At 47.9% G+C, this 23,458-nt stretch overlaps 1 protein-coding gene across 2 annotated transcripts in view; it reads left to right on the top strand.

Moving 5' to 3' along the window:
* RNF207 (ring finger protein 207) overlaps positions 1-23,458 on the top strand; it is a 201,278-nt gene that overhangs the window by 117,022 nt on the left and 60,798 nt on the right. For both annotated transcript variants that reach the window (XM_063943428.1, XM_063943427.1), the window contains 4 exons: positions 8,866-8,912; positions 22,179-22,251; positions 22,572-22,640; positions 22,751-22,819. In XM_063943428.1, the coding sequence (XP_063799498.1) occupies positions 8,866-8,912; positions 22,179-22,251; positions 22,572-22,640; positions 22,751-22,819 (258 nt within the window). The remainder of the gene's footprint in view (positions 1-8,865; positions 8,913-22,178; positions 22,252-22,571; positions 22,641-22,750; positions 22,820-23,458) is intronic.

Below are 23,458 nucleotides of genomic sequence, written 5' to 3'. Positions count from 1 at the left end.
ACATAGATATATCTGCAGATCAATTGATCTGCAGATATATCTATTAGTGTGTACCCACCTTAAGGAGTGTTAACTGGATATTGCAGACATAAATGAGTAACTCTAGATACTTGTACTGAAGCTTAAAGATTAAACTGAAAGGCTGTGAAGAATTGTCCTTGATTGCAGCAACAATGAAAATACAATACTGAAATGGGTTACTTGCGAGTGCTGAAGATAACACAGCACTGTGAAACTGCAGCAGATGACAATGGTGATGACTGGGTTAAGTTTTGAGCTGAACAAACGAGTACCTGAATTTAGTAGAATCCTCCAAAGGCTGTGTGATTGAAGCAGGCAGACAGGGTAATCTCTTACAAGACTCTGGAAATCCACTTGTTTGCCACTGGAAGAGCGATTGACTGACAGCACAGCAGGGAGCTGGTGGATCTTTAGCAGTGAAGGCTGCAGGCAGACCTCTGGGAGCGGAGGCGATATCTGGACCATGGGAATCACACGGGAATGCACGGAGAGAGCACAGAGCTAGGGCATAGAGTAGGTACAACAAAGCACTGGCTCAGAGTAACATAATCCCAGCCTACTTAAAGGCAGCACAAGCACGGGATTGGCTAACACTTACCCACAGGTGTTTCACAAGTGCTCTCTGGTGCTCATTTGGTCTCCAACATGGCCGCCTCCTATACTGCAGACACACTGCGGTGCCTTTGGCCATTTGGTCCCCGCACTCCCAGCTCCCAGAACCTGCATCACCTGTGCCACTGACCACGCCGCATCCCCACACGGCCGCACAGCGCCGCGAGCAACTGCACCGGCAACGGATGGACCCCAGAACCCGCAGAGGTGAGAGATTGGTTCGTGACACTCAGAAGAGGACTTTATATACTACCTGCCTGATTACTAGATCTGATCCCTGTTTGCTATACGTGCAATACTGTTACACCTGTAAGTTAATGGTTACATTGATCCGTTGTGCTGCAATTAATGTAATAGTGCCATCTAGTGGCTCGAATGTGATATTATTATTTTTTTTTGTTTGTTTTCCTGCGGAGAATTCTATGTGAAGTTTGTTATTTTTCTCACACTAAGGTTTCTCTGTGGAGAGTACTGTATGTGACGTTTGTTATTTTCACCCAATGATCCTCTGTGTTGCTTGCTGTGGGGGATCATTTTCTTCTTTTCTTCACCCGCTGTGGCCTGTATGTGACATTTGTTATTTTTATTCGATAATTCTATTCTATATTGCTTGATATTTTATATTGTTTTCTGATATGGGTTTGCGCCCCGGCTGGGGTCTCCCATAGTTTGTTGCCTGGGTTGCCTCACGGGCTCCTCCACAGGTTATAGACCATTGTAAATAATTGCAGCTTTCTTTTTCCTTTGGTGGGAAGGTTAATGTACTGTAGTATGTTCTGAATAATTTGGTTGGTTTTGCACTTCCGCTCGAGCTCCATATATAATTACTTCTGTTTTGGTATCATTGCCTGTACCTGCGGGACCACTGCCCATAGGAGACGCTGATTGTTCCACATCTCATTCCCTGGGGTATGGACAAATACCTCGACAAAGCCATGCCCCCGAAACAATCCAACAATTCTTGTAAAGCGGGGAAGGGGAAGGACGCTCCCCCTAAGTCGGGACCTCCCTCCCCAGCTGAACATGGGTCGGAATCTTCTAGTTTACATAGTGAAAAATCCTCTCCCCTGACAGCTAAAGAAATTTCAGATTTTCTCATGCCCTTGCTTGATAAACGATTTGACGACTTACAAGCCCGCTTGGAAACGGGCTTAGCTCGCATAGATTCCCATGCGACGCGCATAACCGCATTGGAGACGAGGCTGACTGACACTGAGGACCTGGTCCAGTCTTGTCGGGAGGGGGTATCAACCCAGGATAAATATATTCAACAATTGCAGGATAAGGTCGAGGACCTGGAAAATAGATCTTTCAGAAATAACCTCAGATTTATGGGTATTCCACAGTCCTTGACGGGCTCGGCTCTTTCCTCCTATCTTAGTGTAGACCTCCCGACCTCATTGGGAATCGTAGATGATATTGAAGTCCCATATATCAAAAGAGCACATAGGCTGGGAGCGATGCAGGACGGGGCGCGGAAGCGTTCTCGACCAGTCATCGCCCGCTACTTAGACTACAGGGCCAAGGAACAAATTCTCGCAGCTTACCGTAAAAACAGAGAATTGCTAGTCAAGGGCCACAAAATCCTGATATTTCAAGATTTTTCGGCGGCTGTGGCTCAGAAAATAAAATAATTTTCTGACGTCTGCTTCACTTGCACAGTAAAAATATCCGATTTGCCCTGCTGTACCCAGCTAAATTGCGGGTCTTAGAGAATGGAAATCAGATGTTTTATACTGACCCAGAGGTGGCGCGGTCTCGCTTCCTGACTCACAGATCCCCGTCAAGGTCGCCTATTAGTTAGGATATCAGTCAGCGGGGCGCAAAAGGTTGAACGGTTCGGGTACCCCCGCCTCGGGCGGATGTGTGTTAGCCTGTCTTATAAATTCTTATTTTCTTTTTCTCTTTCTTATTCTAGTTGATTCTGTATTTACCTATAAGTATTTATTCTTACTAATTCAGTGATTATTTTTGATAGTGTTCAGTGTGCGCACCACTAGGCCTAGCTGGTGCCCACCATGGTTTTGGTTGTTAGGAAAATGTTAGAAAATAGAGGTACGAGACATTATGATACACAATTGATATCTCAAATACTGAGACTGTGCATTGCATTTCATGTTATACTGATGTTACTGCTATCAAAATATTTGCTACCCTGGGGATCTTGGGTTAGGAGGGGAGCCACCAATATATGCTTACTTATGTTGTTTATCCGTCAGATAATTCACTGCCCTGAGGGGATTGGGTAGCCATGCCGTCAGCAGTTTCTTCCTCATCTGAGGTAATACCCCCGAAGCCACTACAATTCCTCTCTTGGAGTGTAGGAGGACTTAATTCCCCTGTCAAGCGATGATGTGTGGTCACGCACCTGAAACACTCTCACCCGGATGTGATTTTCTTACAGGAAACACACTGGCTGACGGGCGAGGAAAATGTATTGAAAGCTCCATGGCTTGGTTCTTGTATCGCTGCTCCTTTTCGTACGAAATCCAGAGGGGTTGCCATACTTTTTCAAAAAAATCTCCCCGTCACTGTTTTGACAGAAATCATTGACCCCGAAGGCAGATATATCATAATGGACATAGAGCTTTTTCATTCCAAATTTACCCTTGTCACCTTATACACCCCGAATGTTAATACACACATATTCCTTCAAGACATCACCCACATTCTTCTAGGCAGAACTAATTATTCTCTAATAGTGGGTGGAGACTATAACATGGTAGATGACCCTACAGTTGACAGGTCACCGAATATGCCAAGAACCACTGACTCCCAGAGCGGACAATTACTGACATTTAGAGATTCCCTAGACATCTCTGATCCATGCAGATTGCATACCCATTTGTCACTGGCTCATGGAACGTTGTCTCGTATTGACAGGTTCTTAATTGCCGATGACTTAATGTCCAAACGATCAACAAACTAATCAGAATCTTTATATGGAAGGGAGGCTGGGCACGTATTGCTTTGCGTAAACTTGCCCAACCTAAGTCCAATGGAGGTATCAACTTTCCAGATGTAGTAGTTAATAATCACGCTGCACTTCTGAGACACTTGAGAGATTGGCTGCAAAATAGCTCTGTAGGGGGGTAATTCCAAATTGATCGCAGCAGGATTTTTGATAGCAATTGGGCAAAACCATGTGCACTGCAGGGGAGGCAGATATAACATGTGCAGAGAGAGTTAGATTTGGGTGGGGTGTGTTCAATCTGCAATCTAATTTGCAGTGTAAAAATAAAGCAGCCAGTATTTACCCTGCACAGAAATAAAATAACCCACCCAAATCTAACTCTTTCTGCACATGTTATATCTGCCTCCCCTGCAGTGCACATGGTTTTGCCCAATTGCTATCAAAAATCCTGCTGCGATCAACTTGGAATTACCCCCTATATACGAACACATCCCTCAAACAGATTTTTTTTAGCAGATGTGGGTCTGACATGTTTTCTTCACCAACATGATTGGGAGATACCGGACCATATCAGGTTTAACCCACTTTTGTGGTCTACTAGGAAAATGTGGCACATATTGCGCCACAATGCAAAAATGAATCAATACTACTCCTTACACTTGCCCTTAATTAAAAACCCAGAGTTTTTGGACGGCATGGCTGCCCATCCCTTTACAACATGGAGGGAGGCTGGTATAGCATCGATTCGATCATTGGTATCTGTGGAAGACCACCGTTTACTCACCTTCTCAGAGGTTTCAACGACACATGCTGTAGTTGTTTCGTCTCCCCTTCCATTTTTGCAAACACAATTTTACGTTAGGCATATTCTTACACATTTGCGGAGGGGGATTGGACTAATCCTCTAGATAGCCTCTTATTGCACCCGGTACCGAGACACAAGGCCATATCCGTACACTATACTTTTTTGAGGACAATATTAGATCACGCTACTGTGACAGGTGGTATGTCCAAATGGTTGGCTCACTTTCCTGGACTGACCTTACCAACAATGGAAAAAGCACTACTATACTCCCGAAAAGGTCCTCCCAGCAAGCATGTACACTGAATTATTTCTTAATGTGTTTCATAACACTTATCTATCCCCGTTACGACGCTACCATATGGGAACATCGGAAACACACTCTTGCCCAAGATGCCACCAGAGTGAGGCTGACACTTATCACTGTTTGTGGGCATGTCCAATTGTACAATATTTCTGGCATCTCATTAGGAGATATGCAGAGGCTAATTTAATAACCTATGTGCCTTTTACCCCCGAATGGGCAGTACTGGGTATCATTGATCCCACTCTTTGCATGCCATCGGAATGCAAAAAACTACTCATAGCCAGTGGCGTAACTACTGCCCCCGCAGCCCTCGCGGTGGCTTGGGGTCGAGGGGCTGCGGGGGCGCCACTGATTTACAGCATACTGACATGCGGACGAGCGTCCGCATGTCAGTCTGCGGTCTCCTTCCCTCCGCCGCTTGTTGGAGGGACACGGAGGGTACAGCGCGCCTCCCTGTGTCCCTCCTGCATCATCTCCGGCGGCCGCGGGTCTAATAGGGGGAAGTGCCGTCCGTGAGCTCTAATTGGCTCACGAACCGGCACTTCCCCCTATTAGACCCGCGGCCGCCGGAGATGATGCAGGAGGGACACAGGAGAGGCGAGCTGTGCCCTCCGTGTCCCTCCAAAAAGCAGCAGCAGCAGCGGCGCGGGGGGAATATCTGGCACTGGGGCATATATGGCACTGGGGGGGGGATATCTGGCACTGGGGGCATATATGGCACTGGGGGAATATCTGGCACTGGGGGCATATATGGCACTGGGGGGGAATATCTGGCACTGGGGGAATATCTGGCACTGGGGGGGGAATATATGGCACTGGGGGCATATGTGGCACTGGGGGGGTATATGTGTACCTGGCACATGGGGGGGGGCTATATTTGGCACTGGGGCATGTGAGTACCTGGCACCGTGGGGGAATATCTGGCACTGCGGACATATGTGGCACTGGGAGCACAGCCCTAGCAACAAGGACTACCTCCTAGCAACGAGCATGACACCCAGTGCATGAAACACCTGGCAACGAGCATGACACCCAGTGCATGAAACACCTGGCAACGAGCATGACACCCAGTGCATGAAACCCCTGGCAACGAGCATGACACCCTGAGCATGAAAACCCCTGGCACCGTGCATGGAACCAAGAGCATGAAACCCCTGGCAACGAGCATGACACCCAGTGCATGAAACCCCTGACAACGAGCAGGTAATTGAAAAGTAATTAGAAGCCTTACTGTAGGACTTAATGTGTAATGGGCATTACGGTGTGTGGCATAATGTATCACGGACATTGCGGTGTGTGTCATAATGTGTCACAGGCATTACGGTGTATGGTATACTATATCGCGGGCATTGTGATATGTGGTATAATGTCTCAGGGTCATTGCAGTGTGTGGCATAATGTATCACGGACATTGCGGTGTGTGTCATAATGTGTTAGGCATTACGGTGTGTGGTATACTATATCACGGGCATTGTGGTATGTGGTATAATGTCTCAGGGTCATTGCAGTGTGGCATAATACATAACTGGCATTGCGGTGTGTGGCATAGGGTATAACGGGCAGGGCATTGCGGTATGTGTCACAGGCATTACGGTGTATGGTATACTATATCACGGGCATTGTGGTATAATGTCTCAAGGTCATTGCAGTGTGTGGCATAATGTGTCACAGGCATTGTATGTGCTATAATGTATCGGGCATTGCAGTGTGTGGCATAATGTATCACGGACATTGCGGTGTGTGTCATAATGTGTCACAGACATTGTATGTGCTATAATGTATCAGGGGCATTGCAGTGTGTAGCATAATGTATAACGGGCATTGCGATTCCTGTCATAATGTGTCACAGGCATTACGGTGTGTGGCATAATGTGTCACAGGCATTACGGTGTGTGGCATAATGTGTCGGGGGCATTACAGTGTGTGCATATTGTGTCATGTGCATTATTGTGTGCGGCATAATGTCTAAGGGCCATTGCAGTATGTGGCATAATGTATACTGGGCATTACTATAAGGAGGAAAAATGACAAATAATGTAAGGGGCATGAATCAGGATTATTTTTCTTTCCTGTGGTGGCAACACAACGTATGGGCGTGCAGGTTGCAAAACTGGGGTATAAGGTAGTCTTTTCCTGCAATGCCACGCCCCTTTATGCGAAACCACGCCCATTCCAACGAAACCACACCCCTTTTTTGGCGCGCGCATATTTATCCCTTTCTTGCTCCCAATTATGGAGCATGAGGGGGGCGCTGAAGAATTTTTTGGGCTTGGGGGAGAAAAATTTCTAGTTACGCCACTGCTGATAGCCCTTAGTGCGGCCGGGAAAAAAACGATTCTACAAGAGTGGATAGATAGCACGTCACCACAGATACCATTATTTTTGAATAAACTACACCATATATTCAGGATGGACTGGGTGGAAGCTATTGTTGATAGAGGTAAACAAGTAGACAGGTTTTTCAATCTCTGGGAATCTTATATCTCCACTTTGCCCCTCACTACACGGCTACACATTCATAACAGCCTCAAGAACACTACGTGGTACTTAACTAGACTGGACCAGCCTCTACCTTTGGTTTAAGAACAGACAATTGTGACGGCTCCTCTTATAAGATACGTCTGTGATGTATAATACCATCAGTGTATTGTCAGATTACTCAATTATAATGCAAAAGTCTTTGTGGTTTGACATATGTGAATTTGCTGTACAACCCCTAGCTATAACCCCTTTGCGTTATTGTATTTTGCATTCTTTGTGCATCTTTATTATGTAATGTGATATCAGTGATGTCTCAATAAAAAGTTTATTGAGAAGAAAAAAAATTACAGGTTGTAATGTAACGAAATAGGTAAAAAGCCAATGGGGGTAAATACTTTAGCAAGTCACTGTATATGTATGTATGTATGTATGTATGTATATATATATATATATATATATATATATATACACTGCTCACACACTACTGAGCCTCATTTTGACTTGTTTTAAGAACATTACATCAAAGTTGGATCAGCATGTAGTATGTTTTTCCACTTTAATTTTGAGGGTGACTCCAAATCCAGACCTCCATGGGTTAATAAATTTGATTTCCATTGATAATTTTTGTGTGATTTTGTTGTCAGCACATTCAACTATGTAGAGAATAAAGTATTTAATAAGAATATTTAATTCATTCAGATCTAGGATGTGTTATTTTAGTGTTCCCTTTATTTTTTTGAGCAGTGTATACACACACACACACACACACACACACACACACACACACACACACACACACACACACACACACACACACACACATTTACATTGTGTCATTGATGTTATTGCCCATATTAACTCCCAGAACAAACCCCTGACATTTGAATTCTCTATATTTCATCACTGGATTGAGACCCATTAAACAGATTACAGAGAACGGATTTGGGACATCACTTGCTGCGGTCTGGTTATTTGCTGTTAAATGCGCCTGATGGACTGGACACTTTGCAGAATTACCCCTGTAGCGAGATTTGGAGAATCCTGGGCTGGGGGTCTTCATATTAGAGTCCCAGCTTCACCAGCACTAAGTCTCTGTCGCTCTCAAGGGATTCTTAGTTTTATTCCTAATGGTCTGCTTTGGGATCAGGGAAAGCTCTCGGTTATGAGTGGATTCAGGGGATTTATTGTTGCAAGAATTAAGCCCCACACATTCCTGTCTGCCTGCATCCCTGGAGCTCCCATACACTGATGCTTTGGCCATATATACATTTTTATATGTGAATGTGTAAATGTATGAATTAATACCAGCAGTTCTGGTAATGACTCATTTGTGAGACAACTAATAATTCATTTACATATCCAATTAGTCCTGATACCCGTTACTTATCAGGAATTATGCTTCACGTTCCTCAGGGACATGAAGTATAATCCTGATAAGCAGCCCCCAGAGCTGTGATAACACATGGGTCCGGAAATGGCATATTTTATGGGTGATAAAAACGGGCTATAATTGAATAGCCCAATAATGACTACTAGGCTAAAATCCTGGTAATAGCCTTTTTTATTGGCCGAAAAGTTATAGCAGCTAATTGGATACCCCCCTTACTGTATCAGGTAGGATTGGGTGTATACGGTACCCCTGATGGTATTGTTACAGTACGTTATACAGCTTTTACACAGAGATTTATTACAATTATTAATATGTTTCAAACTTGGAAATGTTCTCAGGAAAATCTGGCAGAGCGGAAGAAGGTTCTCCTGAAAGCGGTCCAGTGGTAAGGCTCGCTCTCTTCTTCCGTATCATATCTGTTTGTGGCTTTCTTACACCAAGATGTACTAAGCTTTGGAGAGAGATAAAGTACTAGCCAATCGGCTCCTAACTGCCATGTTACAGGCTGTGTTTAAAAAATTACAGCTAGGAGCTGATTGATTGGTACTTTATCTCCATCCACTTTATCTCTCTCCAAGGCTTAGTAAATAGACCTCTATATCTCACTCTCCAATTTATAAAATATGGCACTAGGGAGGAGATTTATCAAATCTTGGAGGGAGATAAAGTACTAACCAATCAGCTTCTAAGTGTGATTTTTCGAACACGGGGCAGGATGCATCAATGACAAAAATGCAGTCAAACCTCTGAAATGCAATTTTTCGGAGGTTTGACCGCATTCATAATATGCACCAAGCTCTGTAAAGCAAAACACTTCTGGAGCTCAGACCTGACAGGCAAGCCTATGGGCTTCTCACTGTAACATTCCCCGAAAGGGATACAATATGATCCCTCCCAATGCCCCATGTGGCCACACATAAAAAACCTGGAAGTGCATCATAAACCCGGAAGTACCCACACTGCAAAGGACGGGAGCGCTGTCCTTTGCTTAAATCTACGTGCATATGGCACTAATTATGTTGTTATGCAGGCGATCAGTGACAGAATGTATCGCATTCAAAATGCAATGTGTGATGCATTTTGTCCACAGCCTGTAATGTGACAGTTAGGAGTTGATTGGTTGCTACTTTATCTCTCTCTTCCTGCAACGTACTGATTCCTGTATACCGCCCATTAGCACTCTGCCTAAACAATAAACCATGGCTCCCCATTTGTGGGGCGTATGCTTCCTGGGTTTGACAAATAGGGCTGAGTCTGCAGTGATGGGGACTGGGAGTGGTGGAGATTTCTAGAAAGAGATACTGTCCTTGTGTAAATAGTTTAGTTCTGCGGTACATTATATCTACCATGGAATAACCCAATTAAAAAACTTAGGGGAGTTGTACTAAGCAGTGGAGAAGTGATCCAGTGGAGAAGTTACCCATGATAACCAATCAGCACTGAAGTAACATTTAGAATTTGCATACTATAAAATTATACAGAGAAGCTGATTGGTTGCCATGGGAAACTTTTCTCCACTGGCTCACTTCTTCACTTTTATCACTGCTGAGCAGTGGCGTGCGGTGAGGTCAGTGGCTGGTGAGGCACTACAGCCATAATGTATGCCGGATCCTGCCGATGACCCCTACCGCCACCGAGCCAATACCCGTTACTGCCTCTGAGCCGATGCCTGCTGCCACCGCCAATGGCTTACAAACTTGCCCACCATCAACTGACCCAGCCCTCCACCACTAATTTGCATCTCAATCCGATGCCGCCAATGCCCGCTGCCTGCCTGCTCATCATACTTGTGATATATTGTACATTTTTTTAGAAAAAAAATTAAAATTAGTGTTTGGGACTGGGAAGGGAGTGGGAGGAGGACATGAATGCAGTTTTGTTGTCCAGGGCTTCCATTAACTTAATGGAGAAGGGTCTGAATGGGTTAAACAATGTAAAAAAAAATGCGTGAGGTCCCCCTTCCTAAGTATAACCAGCCTCGGGCTCTTTGAGCCGGGCCTGGTTGTTTAAATACTGGGAAAAAATTGGACAGGGGTTCCCCGTATTTAGACAACCAGCACCGAGCTCTTAGACCGGTCCTGGTTCCAAAAATACGGGGGACAAAAGATGTAGGGGTCCCCTGTATTTTTAAAACCAGCACCGGGCTCCACTAGCCAGGGACATAATGCCACAGCCGGGGGACACATTTATGTAGATCCCTGCGGCCGTGGCATTACCCCCCCAACTAGTCACCCCTGGCCGGGGTTCCCTGGAAGAGTGCCCCCCCCCCCCTTCAGGCACCCAAGGGTCAGGGGTGGAGCCCGAGGCTGTCCCCAGCACCCCTGGGCGGTGGGTGCCGGGCTGATAGCTATGTGTGTAAAAAAAAAAGAATATTGTTTTTTGTTGTGCAACTACAAGGCCCATCAAGCCTCCCCTGCTTGCTGGTACTTGGAGAACCTCAAGTACCAGCATGCGGGGAAATAACGGGCCCGCTGGTACCTGTAGTTCTACAACAAAAAAAATACCCAAATAAAAACACAACACACACACCGTGAAAGTAAAAATTTATTAAAACACACTTACACACTCACACATACTTACCTACATCCACGCCGGTCACGTCCACTTGTCCATGTAGAATCCAATAGGTGGTTCCTGTAAAAATGAGATAGAGATTACTTACCTACATCCCACGCCGGTCACGTCCACTTGTCCAGTAGAATCCAATAGGAGTACCTGTAAAAATGAAAATTATACTTACAAACGAAGTAATCCACAGGAGGAGAGAGAGAGAGAGAAATAGAGAGAAATGAATGAATATTATACACTCGCTGACGCGGGAGGACGTTAGCACAGACAGGGGAGAGTGCTGCTGCTGGCTGGGATGATGGAGCAGGCTCCCCCAATAGTTGTGAGCCCAGTAACTGTACCCCCAGTAGCTTTGCCCCCTGTAGCAGTGCCCTGAGTAGTTGTGACCCCTTGAGTTGTGCCCCCAGTCGCTGTGCCCCTTGTAGCTGTGCCCCCTGTAGCTTTGCCCCTTGTGGCTGTACCCCCAGTAGTTGTGACCCCTGTAGCTGTGCCCCTTGTAGCAGTGCCCTGAGTAGTTGTGCCCCCAGTCGCTGTGGCCCCTGTAGCTTTGCCCCCAGTCACTGTGCCCCCAGTAGTTGTGACCCCTGTAGTTGTGACCCCAGTCGCTGTGCCCCTTGTAGCTTTGCCCCAATAGCTGTGCCCCCTAGCTGTGCCCCGAGTAGTTGTGACCCCTGTATTTGTGCCCCCTGTCGCTGTGACCCCAGTTGCTGTGAGCCCAGTTGCTGTGCCCCTTGAAGCTGTGCCCCCAGTTGCTGTGCCCCTTGTAGTTGTGCCCCCAGTTGCTGTGCCCCTTGTAGTTGTGCCCCCCAGTTGCTGTGCCCCTTGTAGTTGTACCCCCAGTTGCTATGTGTCATGACTGTGGTTTTGTGAACCCGGTGTTAGTGAAGTCTGTGCGGGCGACTGGAAGATTATATGAATACTACCACTGACCTGGTTTGGGAGTGTTGTGAACTCGGGGTTTCTTCCGGTGACTGGGAAGAGGAACCGCAGCAGAGATGGCCGAATCTAGGTTCTCCTCATGCAGGATTAGGTCGGCAGACAGGAGGCATGTGTGGACGCTGAAGGTCTCCTGAAAGACAGAACTGGAAAGGTGCTGATGAATCAGTGAAGATACCAGGTACAACTGTGCTAAAGTGCACTGTTGCTTGGAGACACTGAGATGCTTGGAGAAACTAAGGTGCTAGGAGGCGCGGAGGCGCTTGGAGACACTGAGGTACTAGGAAGCACGGAAGTGCTTGGACGCACTGAGGTGCTTGGAGGTACTGGGGTGCGTAGAGACACTGGGGTGCGTAGAGACACGGGTGCGTAGAGACACGGAGGTGCTGGAGGCACGAGGTGCTGGAGGCACGAAGATGCTGGGGGGAAACGGAGGTGCTGAGGCACGGGATGCCGAAAGCACAGAGGTACTGGAAGCACGAAGTGCTGAGTCACGGAGATGCTGGAAGCACGGAGGTACTGAGGTACTGAGGCACGGAGGTACTGAGTCACGGAGATGCTGGAAGCACGGAGGTACTGAGTCACGGAGATGCTGGAAGCACGGAGGTACTGAGGCACGGAGGTACTGAGTCACGGAGATGCTGGAAGCACGGAGGTACTGAGTCACGGAGATGCTGGAAGCACGGCACGGAGATGCTGGAAGCACGGAGGTACTGAGGTACTGAGGCACGGAGGTACTGAGTCACGGAGATGCTGGAAGCACGGAGGTACTGAGTCACGGAGATGCTGGAAGCACGGAGGTACTGAGTCACGGAGATGCTGGAAGCACGGAGGTACTGAGTCACGGAGATGCTGGAAGCACGGAGGTACTGAGTCACGGAGATGCTGGAAGCACGGAGGTACTGAGGCACGGAGGTACTGAGGCACGGAGGTGCAGAGACACAGAAGCCACAGGGATACGGGAGCTCTGGAAATCACAACTACAACAGCAGTAAAACTGAAACACGACAGCTGTGGTTTTCAGTGGAGAATACGGAATTCAGTACTGTGCCTTTAAATTGAGACTCATGGAAATGGTGAAATCAATGGCAACACAAAAGTAAACCAAACGGTAACAAGGGAACAGAGTTTCCACAGGAACTTAGGTACAAAGATTACCTTTAGAGAGCTCAGCTTGAAGACTCACACAAAGCTGTGTGTGACACGAGGAACTGGCCCAGTTTCTAACTCAGCCTCCTGATTTATACTTCCTAGTCCTTGGTGATTGGTGAGCAGGATTAGGTGATGCAGAGAGTCTCAGGCTGGCAGAGGATTGAACAACTCTGGGTCAGGTGAACAGTCACTGTCATGTGACTACTCTAGCCAAGGCTGTGATGTAGAATGAGGCCTAGCAGGCCGAGAGAACACTGAAGCCTGAACTTCTGCAAAACACAGGATGCTTGCTTTTAGACCTAAAGTTCAGATTACTGAATTCAACCTCACACAGGAGATCACCACAGGTGGAGCTAATTAACTATTACCTCTCAGGCAGAGAACTCAGGAAAACTCATAGTGCTGACAAGCTGTTTAACTCCGTGAGTGAAAAGACACAGGATCCAGGACAGATGGCAGAGGTAAGTCACCAAATATAAAACCTACAGTCAGGATTGTGACAGTATCCCCCTCTTCAAGGGTGGACTCCGGACACCCATCTTGAATCTTAAAGGAACTTGATGAATAACTTGTACACAAAGCTTCTAAAAAGTGGAAACCAGAGGGTCCAGAAACAAAGCTTAAGCTGGATTCTTTAGAAGTCTTCCTGATCTTCATCTTCAGAACAGGTAGACCATCCATCATTGACAAAACTGGAATTTCCTTCATCTGAAAGGACTGAGGAATAAACTGTAGAAGGTTTCTTTCCTAGATTAGTAGTACGAGAGGATTGTGCTTTTGAAGCTAGCACTCCACTGAGGCTTAAATTAATTGTTGTTCTATAGTGAGGACTTTTCATACCGAGACCTGTAGAGTTTTTTGGTAATTCTGGATCCTCTTCATGCATTAAAGTATAACAGGAACGAATGGGACCTCACAGGAAAGGAGTAGAATCATGAACTGAATCAAATTCAGAGTCTGAGTCCAAGTCTATTGGAAGATACCAGTCTTCTTTGGGAGTAACTACATCCGTTTTGTAAGCTGCATTAACAAGTTCAGAATAACACAAGGAACTTGGAGTGGAATCAATGGAAACATAACCAACTCTTAAATCAACAGGCTGTTGTCTTTGTACAGTTCCCCAATTCTTGGCATCACTGAAATTCTTAAGGTATTGGTTCATCAAGGCATTATCTTGCTCAGAAAGCAAGGAGTCAAAAAACGGAGCATTGGCTGAATGTTCAGAAGACTGAGTGGAGGATGAAATTGGACTCAAGGAAACAGATGTCACTGAAACATTAGACTGAGGTACACATTCAGACATTAGGTCAATAGCCTTGGTATTTTTTTTGACTTTAGATGCTACAGCAAAATTATCCCGACATTGATGAGAAAATATCCTTTCTGAAGTTGCCTCACTGGAATCCTCAAATGAGACTGAAAAGTCACTTGAAATCTCATTCTGGATGGTGATGCTAGTAATTTCCCCTGAAGCTGCGACACTCGCGTCTGCGACTGAGGCAAATGACTCTGATGACTGGATTGAGAAAGCAACATCAGTATCCTTCTCAGCAATATTAGTCTGATGTCCTTTATCCGAATCAGCAGATGGAACATTAGGTTGCTCAGACAAGCTTAGGGACAAAGCTGAGAAAACTGTACTCAGATCGGTATCCGGCTCTGTAGCACATTCAGACTTTAAGTGAGTAGCCTTGGGAATTTTCTTGACTTTGGTGGCTACAGCAGATTTATTCGGACATAGATGAGAAGATGTGTTAGATTTCCCTGCAGAAGTTGTGGACTCAAAGCTGGAAGACGAGGAAACAGAATCAGAGACAGACTGAAGTCTAATTTTAGAACTAGATGGTGGAAGTCCTTTACTGGGACCAACTGACAAAAGTTCTTTACTCGGACCAATGCTTGGAATCGGTTTGAGTCCAGATGAGTTTGAACAGACTGAAACTGGAGAAATCTCTGGCTGGACGAGTAGTACTGGATTAGATTCGAGGATACTTGAATTGGCTGGAGCCAAAGGAGATTGACCAGGCTGGTCCTGGAGTATCGATGGACCAGCTGGAACCGGAACGGACTGACCAGGCAGGGCCTGGAGTATTGCTGGACCAGCAGGAGCCCCCTCTTCACGGGGCTGGGCTGAGGCAAGAGCCCCCACTTCACGGGGCTGGGCTGAGGCAAGAGCCCACACTTCACGGGGCTGGGCAGCACTCTGTAGACTCTCTGGCTGGGCAGCACTCTGTAGACTCTCTGGCTGGGCAGCACTCTGTAGACTCTCTGGGGCTGGACCCTTTGAACCCCTCACAGGGGCTGGAGATACGGACGCCCCTCCTGGGGCTGGACACTCTGAAGACGCCCCTCCTGGGGCTGGACACTCTGAAGACGCCCCTCCTGGGGCTGGACACTCTGAAGACGCCCCTCCTGGGGCTGGACACTCTGAAGACGCCCCTCCTGGGGCTGGACACTCTGAAGACGCCCCTCCTGGGGCTGAAGACACGGACGCCCCTCCTTGGGCTGAAGACACGGACTCCTCTGTGACTCTAAATGGCTTAAACATTCTTCTCTGGACACCCAACTTGGGATAAGGTCTTTTAATCACCGGACCCCAGTCATAAATTTGAGTCTCTTTCAGAGTAGCCATCTTGATACCCCCGTCAGCAGTAGCAGGATCGGCTACTGTGGATGACTTGTAGACATGAGCACTGTGATACTGAGATTTGTCACCATTCCCTGGCTTACGAAGAATGCAGTCTTTAACAAAATGACTGGAATTTCCACAGTAAAGACAGAGGTGTAGCTCCCTACGCCGCTGACGTTCAGCTTCAGAGAGTTTGGGCCGTGGATAGCTCTGATGAACAACTTTTCCTTGCACAGAGGAAGAGACTCTATTAACTGGATGGGACAAAACAGGATCAACAACGTTGGTAGTATTCCTGAAGAGATCAGGCATCACAGAAAGAATACTAGACAAAAGTTCTTGTAACTGTAATAACATCTGGAAGAAAATCTGCAGTTGGTCAGGAGTCTTAGTGCAGAAGGTCAGAGAATCTCTGGAGAAAGAATTCCGCTGCAGACACTGTGCTAATTGATGCTGAGTCGACTCCAGACCTTCCAAGCGTCCAGCAATATTGCTTAGGAGGTCTTGCGTCAGACAAACACTTTCAGCCGGGTCCATGTGGCCAGTTCCTACTGTCATGACTGTGGTTTTGTGAACCCGGTGTTAGTGAAGTCTGTGCGGGCGACTGGAAGATTATATGAATACTACCACTGACCTGGTTTGGGAGTGTTGTGAACTCGGGGTTTCTTCCGGTGACTGGGAAGAGGAACCGCAGCAGAGATGGCCGAATCTAGGTTCTCCTCATGCAGGATTAGGTCGGCAGACAGGAGGCACGTGTGGACGCTGAAGGTCTCCTGAAAGACAGAACTGGAAAGGTGCTGATGAATCAGTGAAGATACCAGGTACAACTGTGCTAAAGTGCACTGTTGCTTGGAGACACTGAGATGCTTGGAGAAACTAAGGTGCTAGGAGGCGCGGAGGCGCTTGGAGACACTGAGGTACTAGGAAGCACGGAAGTGCTTGGACGCACTGAGGTGCTTGGAGGTACTGGGGTGCGTAGAGACACTGGGGTGCGTAGAGACACGGAGGTGCTGGAGGCACGAGGTGCTGAGGCACGGGATGCTGAAAGCACAGAGGCACTGGAGGCACGGAAGTGCTTGGACGCACTGAGGTGCTTGGAGGTACTGGGGTGCGTAGAGACACTGGGGTGCATAGAGACACTGGGGGTGCGTAGAGACACGGAGGTGCTGGAGGCACGAGGTGCTGAGGCACGGGATGCTGAAAGCACAGAGGTACTGGAGGCACGGAAGTGCTTGGACGCACTGAGGTGCTTGGAGGTACTGGGGTGCGTAGAGACACTGGGGTGCGTAGAGACACTGGGGTGCGTAGAGACACTGGGGTGCGTAGAGACACGGAGGTGCTGGAGGCACGAGGTGCTGGAGGCACGAAGATGCTGGGGGGAAACGGAGGTGCTGAGGCACGGGATGCCGAAAGCACAGAGGTACTGGAAGCACGAAGTGCTGAGTCACGGAGATGCTGGAAGCACGGAGGTACTGAGGTACTGAGGCACGGAGGTACTGAGTCACGGAGATGCTGGAAGCACGGAGGTACTGAGTCATGGAGATGCTGGAAGCACGGAGGTACTGAGGTACTGAGGCACGGAGGTACTGAGTCACGGAGATGCTGGAAGCACGGAGGTACTGAGTCACGGAGATGCTGGAAGCACGGCACGGAGATGCTGGAAGCACGGAGGTACTGAGGCACGGAGGTACTGAGTCACGGAGATGCTGGAAGCACGGAGGTACTGAGTCACGGAGATGCTGGAAGCACGGAGGTACTGAGTCACGGAGATGCTGGAAGCACGGAGGTACTGAGTCACGGAGATGCTGGAAGCACGGAGGTACTGAGGTACTGAGGCACGGAGGTACTGAGGCACGGAGGTGCAGAGACACAGAAGCCACAGGGATATGGGAGCTCTGGAAATCACAACTACAACAGCAGTAAAACTGAAACACGACAGCTGTGGTTTTCAGTGGAGAATACGGAATTCAGTACTGTGCCTATAAATTGAGACTCATGGAAATGGTGAAATCAATGGCAACACAAAAGTAAACCAAACGGTAACAAGGGAACAGAGTTTCCACAGGAACTTAGGTACAAAGATTACCTTTAGAGAGCTCAGCTTGAAGACTCACACAAAGCTGTGTGTGACACGAGGAACTGGCCCAGTTTCTAACTCAGCCTCCTGATTTATACTTCCTGGTCCTTGGTGATTGGTGAGCAGGATTAGGTGATGCAGAGAGTCTCAGGCTGGCAGAGGATTGAACAACTCTGGGTCAGGTGAATAGTCACCACTGGCGTGCGCAGCACATTTTATTAGGGGGTGCACCGTCGGAGGGGTGTATCTAGCAGCGCCTTTTGGGCGTGTCTAGCACCATCTATTGATGTCAACGCATATAAAATATCCACACTTGTACCAGTCCTAATAAAGCAGATACATTGTCAGATGTTGTGGTGTGCACCAAACAAACACCCCTGATGGCACTCACTGCAATCACACTGCTCCTCCTCAGCCTGGTCTGGCTCCCCCTCTTTTTCCCCTGCAAGCTGCAGCAGCTTACTTACAAGTCGGTAACTAAGCTGACACTGACAGTCGCAGACTAGTACTGCTGCTGCTGGAAAAACAAGTGACGTGTCAATGCTGCTGCTGACCGCATGCCAGTATTGAACTTGTCTTCCTAAGAGGAACGCTGGCTGCATGCTGCTCCTCATCAGTGGCTGGCATTGGCATAGCATAGAAGGAGAGAGGTGGGCATGTGGCAAGTGTGACGGGTGGGCGTGCGAGCATCACACTGTTTTTGTACGTGGAGGTGGAGCTGGGAATATGAAAGCCGGTGGCAGTGGCACCCTTGATTAACCCAGGCGTCCGGTAAGTAATGCAGTCCTGACAGGGTGCAGCGCAGAGGGGACAGTAATCTGCCTGCTCGGTGATTTCTGCATCAGGTATGTGAGATCGGGGTGCCAGACATTAGGGGGTGCCTGTGCGCACCAGGCACCCCCCCTGCGCACACCTATGATAGTCACTGTCATGTGACTACTCTAGCCAAGGCTGTGATGTAGAATGAGGCCTAGCAGGCCGAGAGAACACTGAAGCCTGAACTTCTGCAAAACACAGGATGCTTGCTTTTAGACCTAAAGTTCAGATTACTGAATTCAGCCTCACACAGGAGATCACCACAGGTGGAGCTAATTAACTATTACCTCTCAGGCAGAGAACTCAGGAAAACTCATAGTGCTGACAAGCTGTTTAACTCCGTGAGTGAAAAGACACAGGATCCAGGACAGATGGCAGAGGTAAGTCACCAAATATAAAACCTACAGTCAGGATTGTGACACTATGCCCCTTATAGTTGTGCCCCCAGTTGCTGTGTCCCTTGTAGTTGTGCCCCCAGTTGCTGTGCCCCTTATAGTTGTGCCCCTGTTGCTGTGTCCCTTGTTGTTGTGCCCCCCAGTTGCTGTGCCCCTTGTAGTTGTGCCCCCAGTTGCTGTGCCCCTTATAGTTGTGCCCCTGTTGCTGTGCCCCTTGTTGTTGTGCCCCCTAGTTGCTGTGCCCCTGTTGCTCTGCCCCCAACACAAACACACATAAAAAATATAAAAAAAAAAATACACACACACACACACACACACACACACACACACACACACACACACACACATACTTACCGCTCCTGCAGCGCTGTCCTCCGTCTCCGTCCGCCGGCTCGTCTCTACTATGGGAGAGACGTCATGACTCATGACATCTCTCCCATAGTAGCGCCGCTCAGACACTAGGGGTCAATTATGACCTCTGGTGTCAGTCAGCGGCGCTGGCTGCAGCGGGCGCCCACACGACGCCTGCTGCAGCCGGGAAGGGGGATCGCTAGTGATTGGACAGCGGATCCAGCACTGGATCTGCTGGGCCAATCACATCTGGGGCAGTGACAGGGGCGTGCATTCATCGGGGCTGAATGCACGCCCCTGTCATTGAGGCACCTGTAGTGGTGCCGCTTCACCATTCATTTTCAATGGGCTTTCACAGCCCATTGCTGCGCCCCGCCCCCTGCTGCTCGGACTTTTAGTGTTAGCAGCGGGAGGCACCTCTCCCGCTGCCTCACACCATCACACGCAGCCGTAGCAAGAGGGGAAAAATGATTACAATAATAAAAGAAGATATTTATCACATACTCTGTTATAAATATCTTCTTTTTATTATTTTAATCATTATGACAGGGGAGGCACTGCCTCCCCTGCCTCCCCTGACTGCACGTCCCTGCTGCTTAGTACATGTCCCCCTTAGTGAGATGTATCTGTAGCCTTCTAGAGCACAGGTTCTCATACTCGGTCCTCGAGACCCCACACAGCGCATGTTTTGCAGGTCTACTCGCAGCATCCCAAGTGAAATAATTAGCTCCACCTGTGAACCTTTTAAATTGTGTCAGTGAGTAATTAATACCCCTGTGCACCTGCTGGGTTACCTGCAAAACATGCACTGTGTGGGGTCCTGAGGACCGAGTTTGAGAACCTGTGTTCTAGAGATTAGAGAAGTGGACAAGTTGCCCAAACCAACCAATCCGCTTCTACAGTACCTATCATTTTAGAGAATACAGGTCCTAATTCAGTAAGGATAGCAAATTCTGCTAATTAGCAGAAATTGCAATCACATCACAATTTGTGCTCGTTAGCAGAAATAGAGGAAGCCTCCTGCCGGCGCAGCTTATCTTCCCGATCGCGGCGGCGGCTGCGTGTGACGTTACACAGCCACCGCGATCAAGTCCCTGACATGCCCCTGTTTGCGCCACTCCCCCCCCCCCCCCCCCCGTTCATACTTCCTGGAAATGAAGCGTCCCACCCCCCCACCCCCACCCCTGCAGCAGCCCACGACGCCTGCTGCAGCCATGGATAGGGAAGCGAGGATCAGTAGCGGCTCTTGCCCGTGGCAAGAACTGCTACTGAATACTAGGGCAGGAGATGTGCTAGGTCGACATGAGTTTTTCATTTTGTTTTTCATTATTGAACTTTTTCATACTTTACGATCCACGTGGACTACGATTGGGAATAGTAACCTGTGTCAAGCACAGCGATAGCAGAGCGAGGACACACGGTGTACTAATTGGGGTTCCCGTTCACTTTACGAAGAAAATGACACAAAAAAAAACTCATGTCGACCTAAAGACCATGTCGCCCTATTTCAGGTGTCGACCTAGTCACTGTCTACCAATAGTGGTCGACCCTATGATCCACACCCGCTGTATGACAGAGGCAGGGAGAGTGTTCCATAGGGATAGCAAGGGAGAGGTCTAAAGGGCCCAATACACTAGGACGATAATGACCGATTTCATCCGAATTCGGGCATTCAGCCCGATATATCGGATGAAATCGGGCATTTTGGAGGGGTTTCCGATCCGATCCGATGCGCGTTCCCGTGAGCATCAGATCGGATCCTCCAGATTGAATGTGCTGCACATTCAATCACGTCCGACCCCGCAGGCATGGCTGGGATCGCCCAAGATACATTGTATGTAAAAGGGCAGCATCCGATGTATCTTGGGCGATCCTGCCCCCGGGAGGCTGCCGGGGTGATCGCCTGCGACATGTCAGACGGACATGTCGCAGAAGTGTATGGGGCCCTTCAGAGAAGGGCTTGAGAGTCGTCATCAGTGAGGAGAAGAGAATGCAGTTACCAGCTCACCAGACGGGGCAGGAGGGAGAGTAGGGTGGAGATGTAGTTGGGGAGCCTTGAGGGAGAGGAAGGAGGTTGGGGGGGGGGGGGCATTAGGAGTATAAATTGGCTTCTGAAGGGAATAGGTAACCAGTGTACAGATTGACAGAGTTGGCTGGAGCAGAGTTGTATGAGAGAAAGTTCAGCAGCAATAAAGAGAGATAGAGGAGGAGGTGAGCAGGTGAGTGCGAGGCCAGAGAGAAGAAGACTGCAATATCCAAGTGAAAGAATAGAGTGAAGCAGTGGTTTGTTAGTGTAAGTATGAGAGTTTCTATTCTCTCCTATACACAGAGAAGTATTTATCAATGGGGACCTGTTTACAGCCACCCCGCCTCTGTCATTCCAGTGATGTTGTCAGGAAGATGGAGCATGCGTAGAAGACCACAAATGCTCTGTGAGAGTTCCAGAGTCTTCTCAGAGATTTCACTGGAAAGTTGACACCACTGTCAGAGGGTTGAGGGGCATGGCAGATGGTGTAGTCTGTTCTGGGTGTAGGGTCTGTGCAGGGCCCTTCTTAACCTGTGGGGCCCTAATGTACCACACAGTCTGCCCCCATTATAGCTAGACCACTGCTATTATGTGTTATAGACTGGACTCCCTACCCACTAATGGCTCCATGTGCTAATAAGTAGAGGTTTGTCCTGTATTTACTAATTCGGTGCATTTACCACTTTGTTCTGTGTTTCAAGTCAGTATGAAGAGAAGGAGAAAGCTTTCAAAGATCAACTTTCTCACCTGGCATCCCTGCTGCCCACTCTACAAGTAAGAGGTGGTATATGAGTGTCTCTGATCCGCTGCTTGCACGCACAGACGCACTGACCCTGTGGTTGCTCAGAATGTCCGTCACAAGTAAGCCAGTTAGAGGCTCAGACACGGCATCGAAACGGTAGAAACACGTAATGACCATTTGTGGGTCATTACTGAATTGCAGATGTGTCGCCCCCGTTTCGATGGCAAATAAATACTCACTGCATCCTCCATCACTAATCAATCACTGCGCCTGCGCAGCCATCGGTACTGAATCCACCTCTGCATCAGCTTCATTATTATTATTATTAAGTATTTTATTTTCCATTACCCAGGTCCACCTTGTCACCTGTTCTGCTTTCCTGAGCTCCGCTAACAAGGCCGAGTTCCTGGACTTAGGATATGTAAGTATATTTCAATCTTGGCCGGTGCTTTATAATGTTCCCAGTAATGTGATGTATACTGTGACCTAATCAGTGACAGGTGAAGTAATGACCTCATCACCTCTTCTCAGCAACTGATGGAACGGCTGCAGAAAATCGTGAAACTCCCTCACCGCTTGCGCCCATCACAGAGCAGTAAGGTAGTTATAACTTTACTTATTTAAAAAAATAAATATATATATATATATATATATATATATAGACAAATCCACAAAAGAAGCCGCTTCTCACTTACATATAAATAGAACGCTGGTGCTCGGTTAGTATAATCATATAAAAAAGTTCCAAGGATAACCACCAGAGCGATTAGACCCAGATAAACCAGCACACTGCTTGAATGCAAAGAAGTGTTTTACTTGTTCAGCAAAAAAATATAGGTTTTTCTTAAAAAAGAAGGCAGCAAGCATATGGCACACATGGTGATAGCAGCATGTAAATAAATCAATGAATACTTAACATTCCGACAGCTGTTTCGACTATCTTCTTCATGGGAATGAATAAAGTGACATAGTGCTGCACACTGCCAACCGCAGTGTCAGTTTCCAAAGTGACATGTGCCTAATGTGCTTAGCCAGCAAGTGCATTTTATAATATGTGGTGTACTTACCTGTGAGCTATCACACCTGTACCCAGTCACACGTGGAAGCAAACTACGTCACTCCCAAGCATCACGGCATGCCGTGAACCGGATGTGACGTCCAGGGGAGGTTTTAGTCCGCTGCACATCATGTATGTCCACACGATGGAGCCGGACATTGGCCTCCCCGGACGGAGAAAAC

Source organism: Pseudophryne corroboree, chromosome 10 (genome assembly GCF_028390025.1).
Source record: "Pseudophryne corroboree isolate aPseCor3 chromosome 10, aPseCor3.hap2, whole genome shotgun sequence".
NCBI lineage: Eukaryota > Metazoa > Chordata > Amphibia > Anura > Myobatrachidae > Pseudophryne > Pseudophryne corroboree.
Note: the sequence above shows the minus strand (reverse complement) of the source record. Positions and strands in the feature narration are given on the sequence as shown.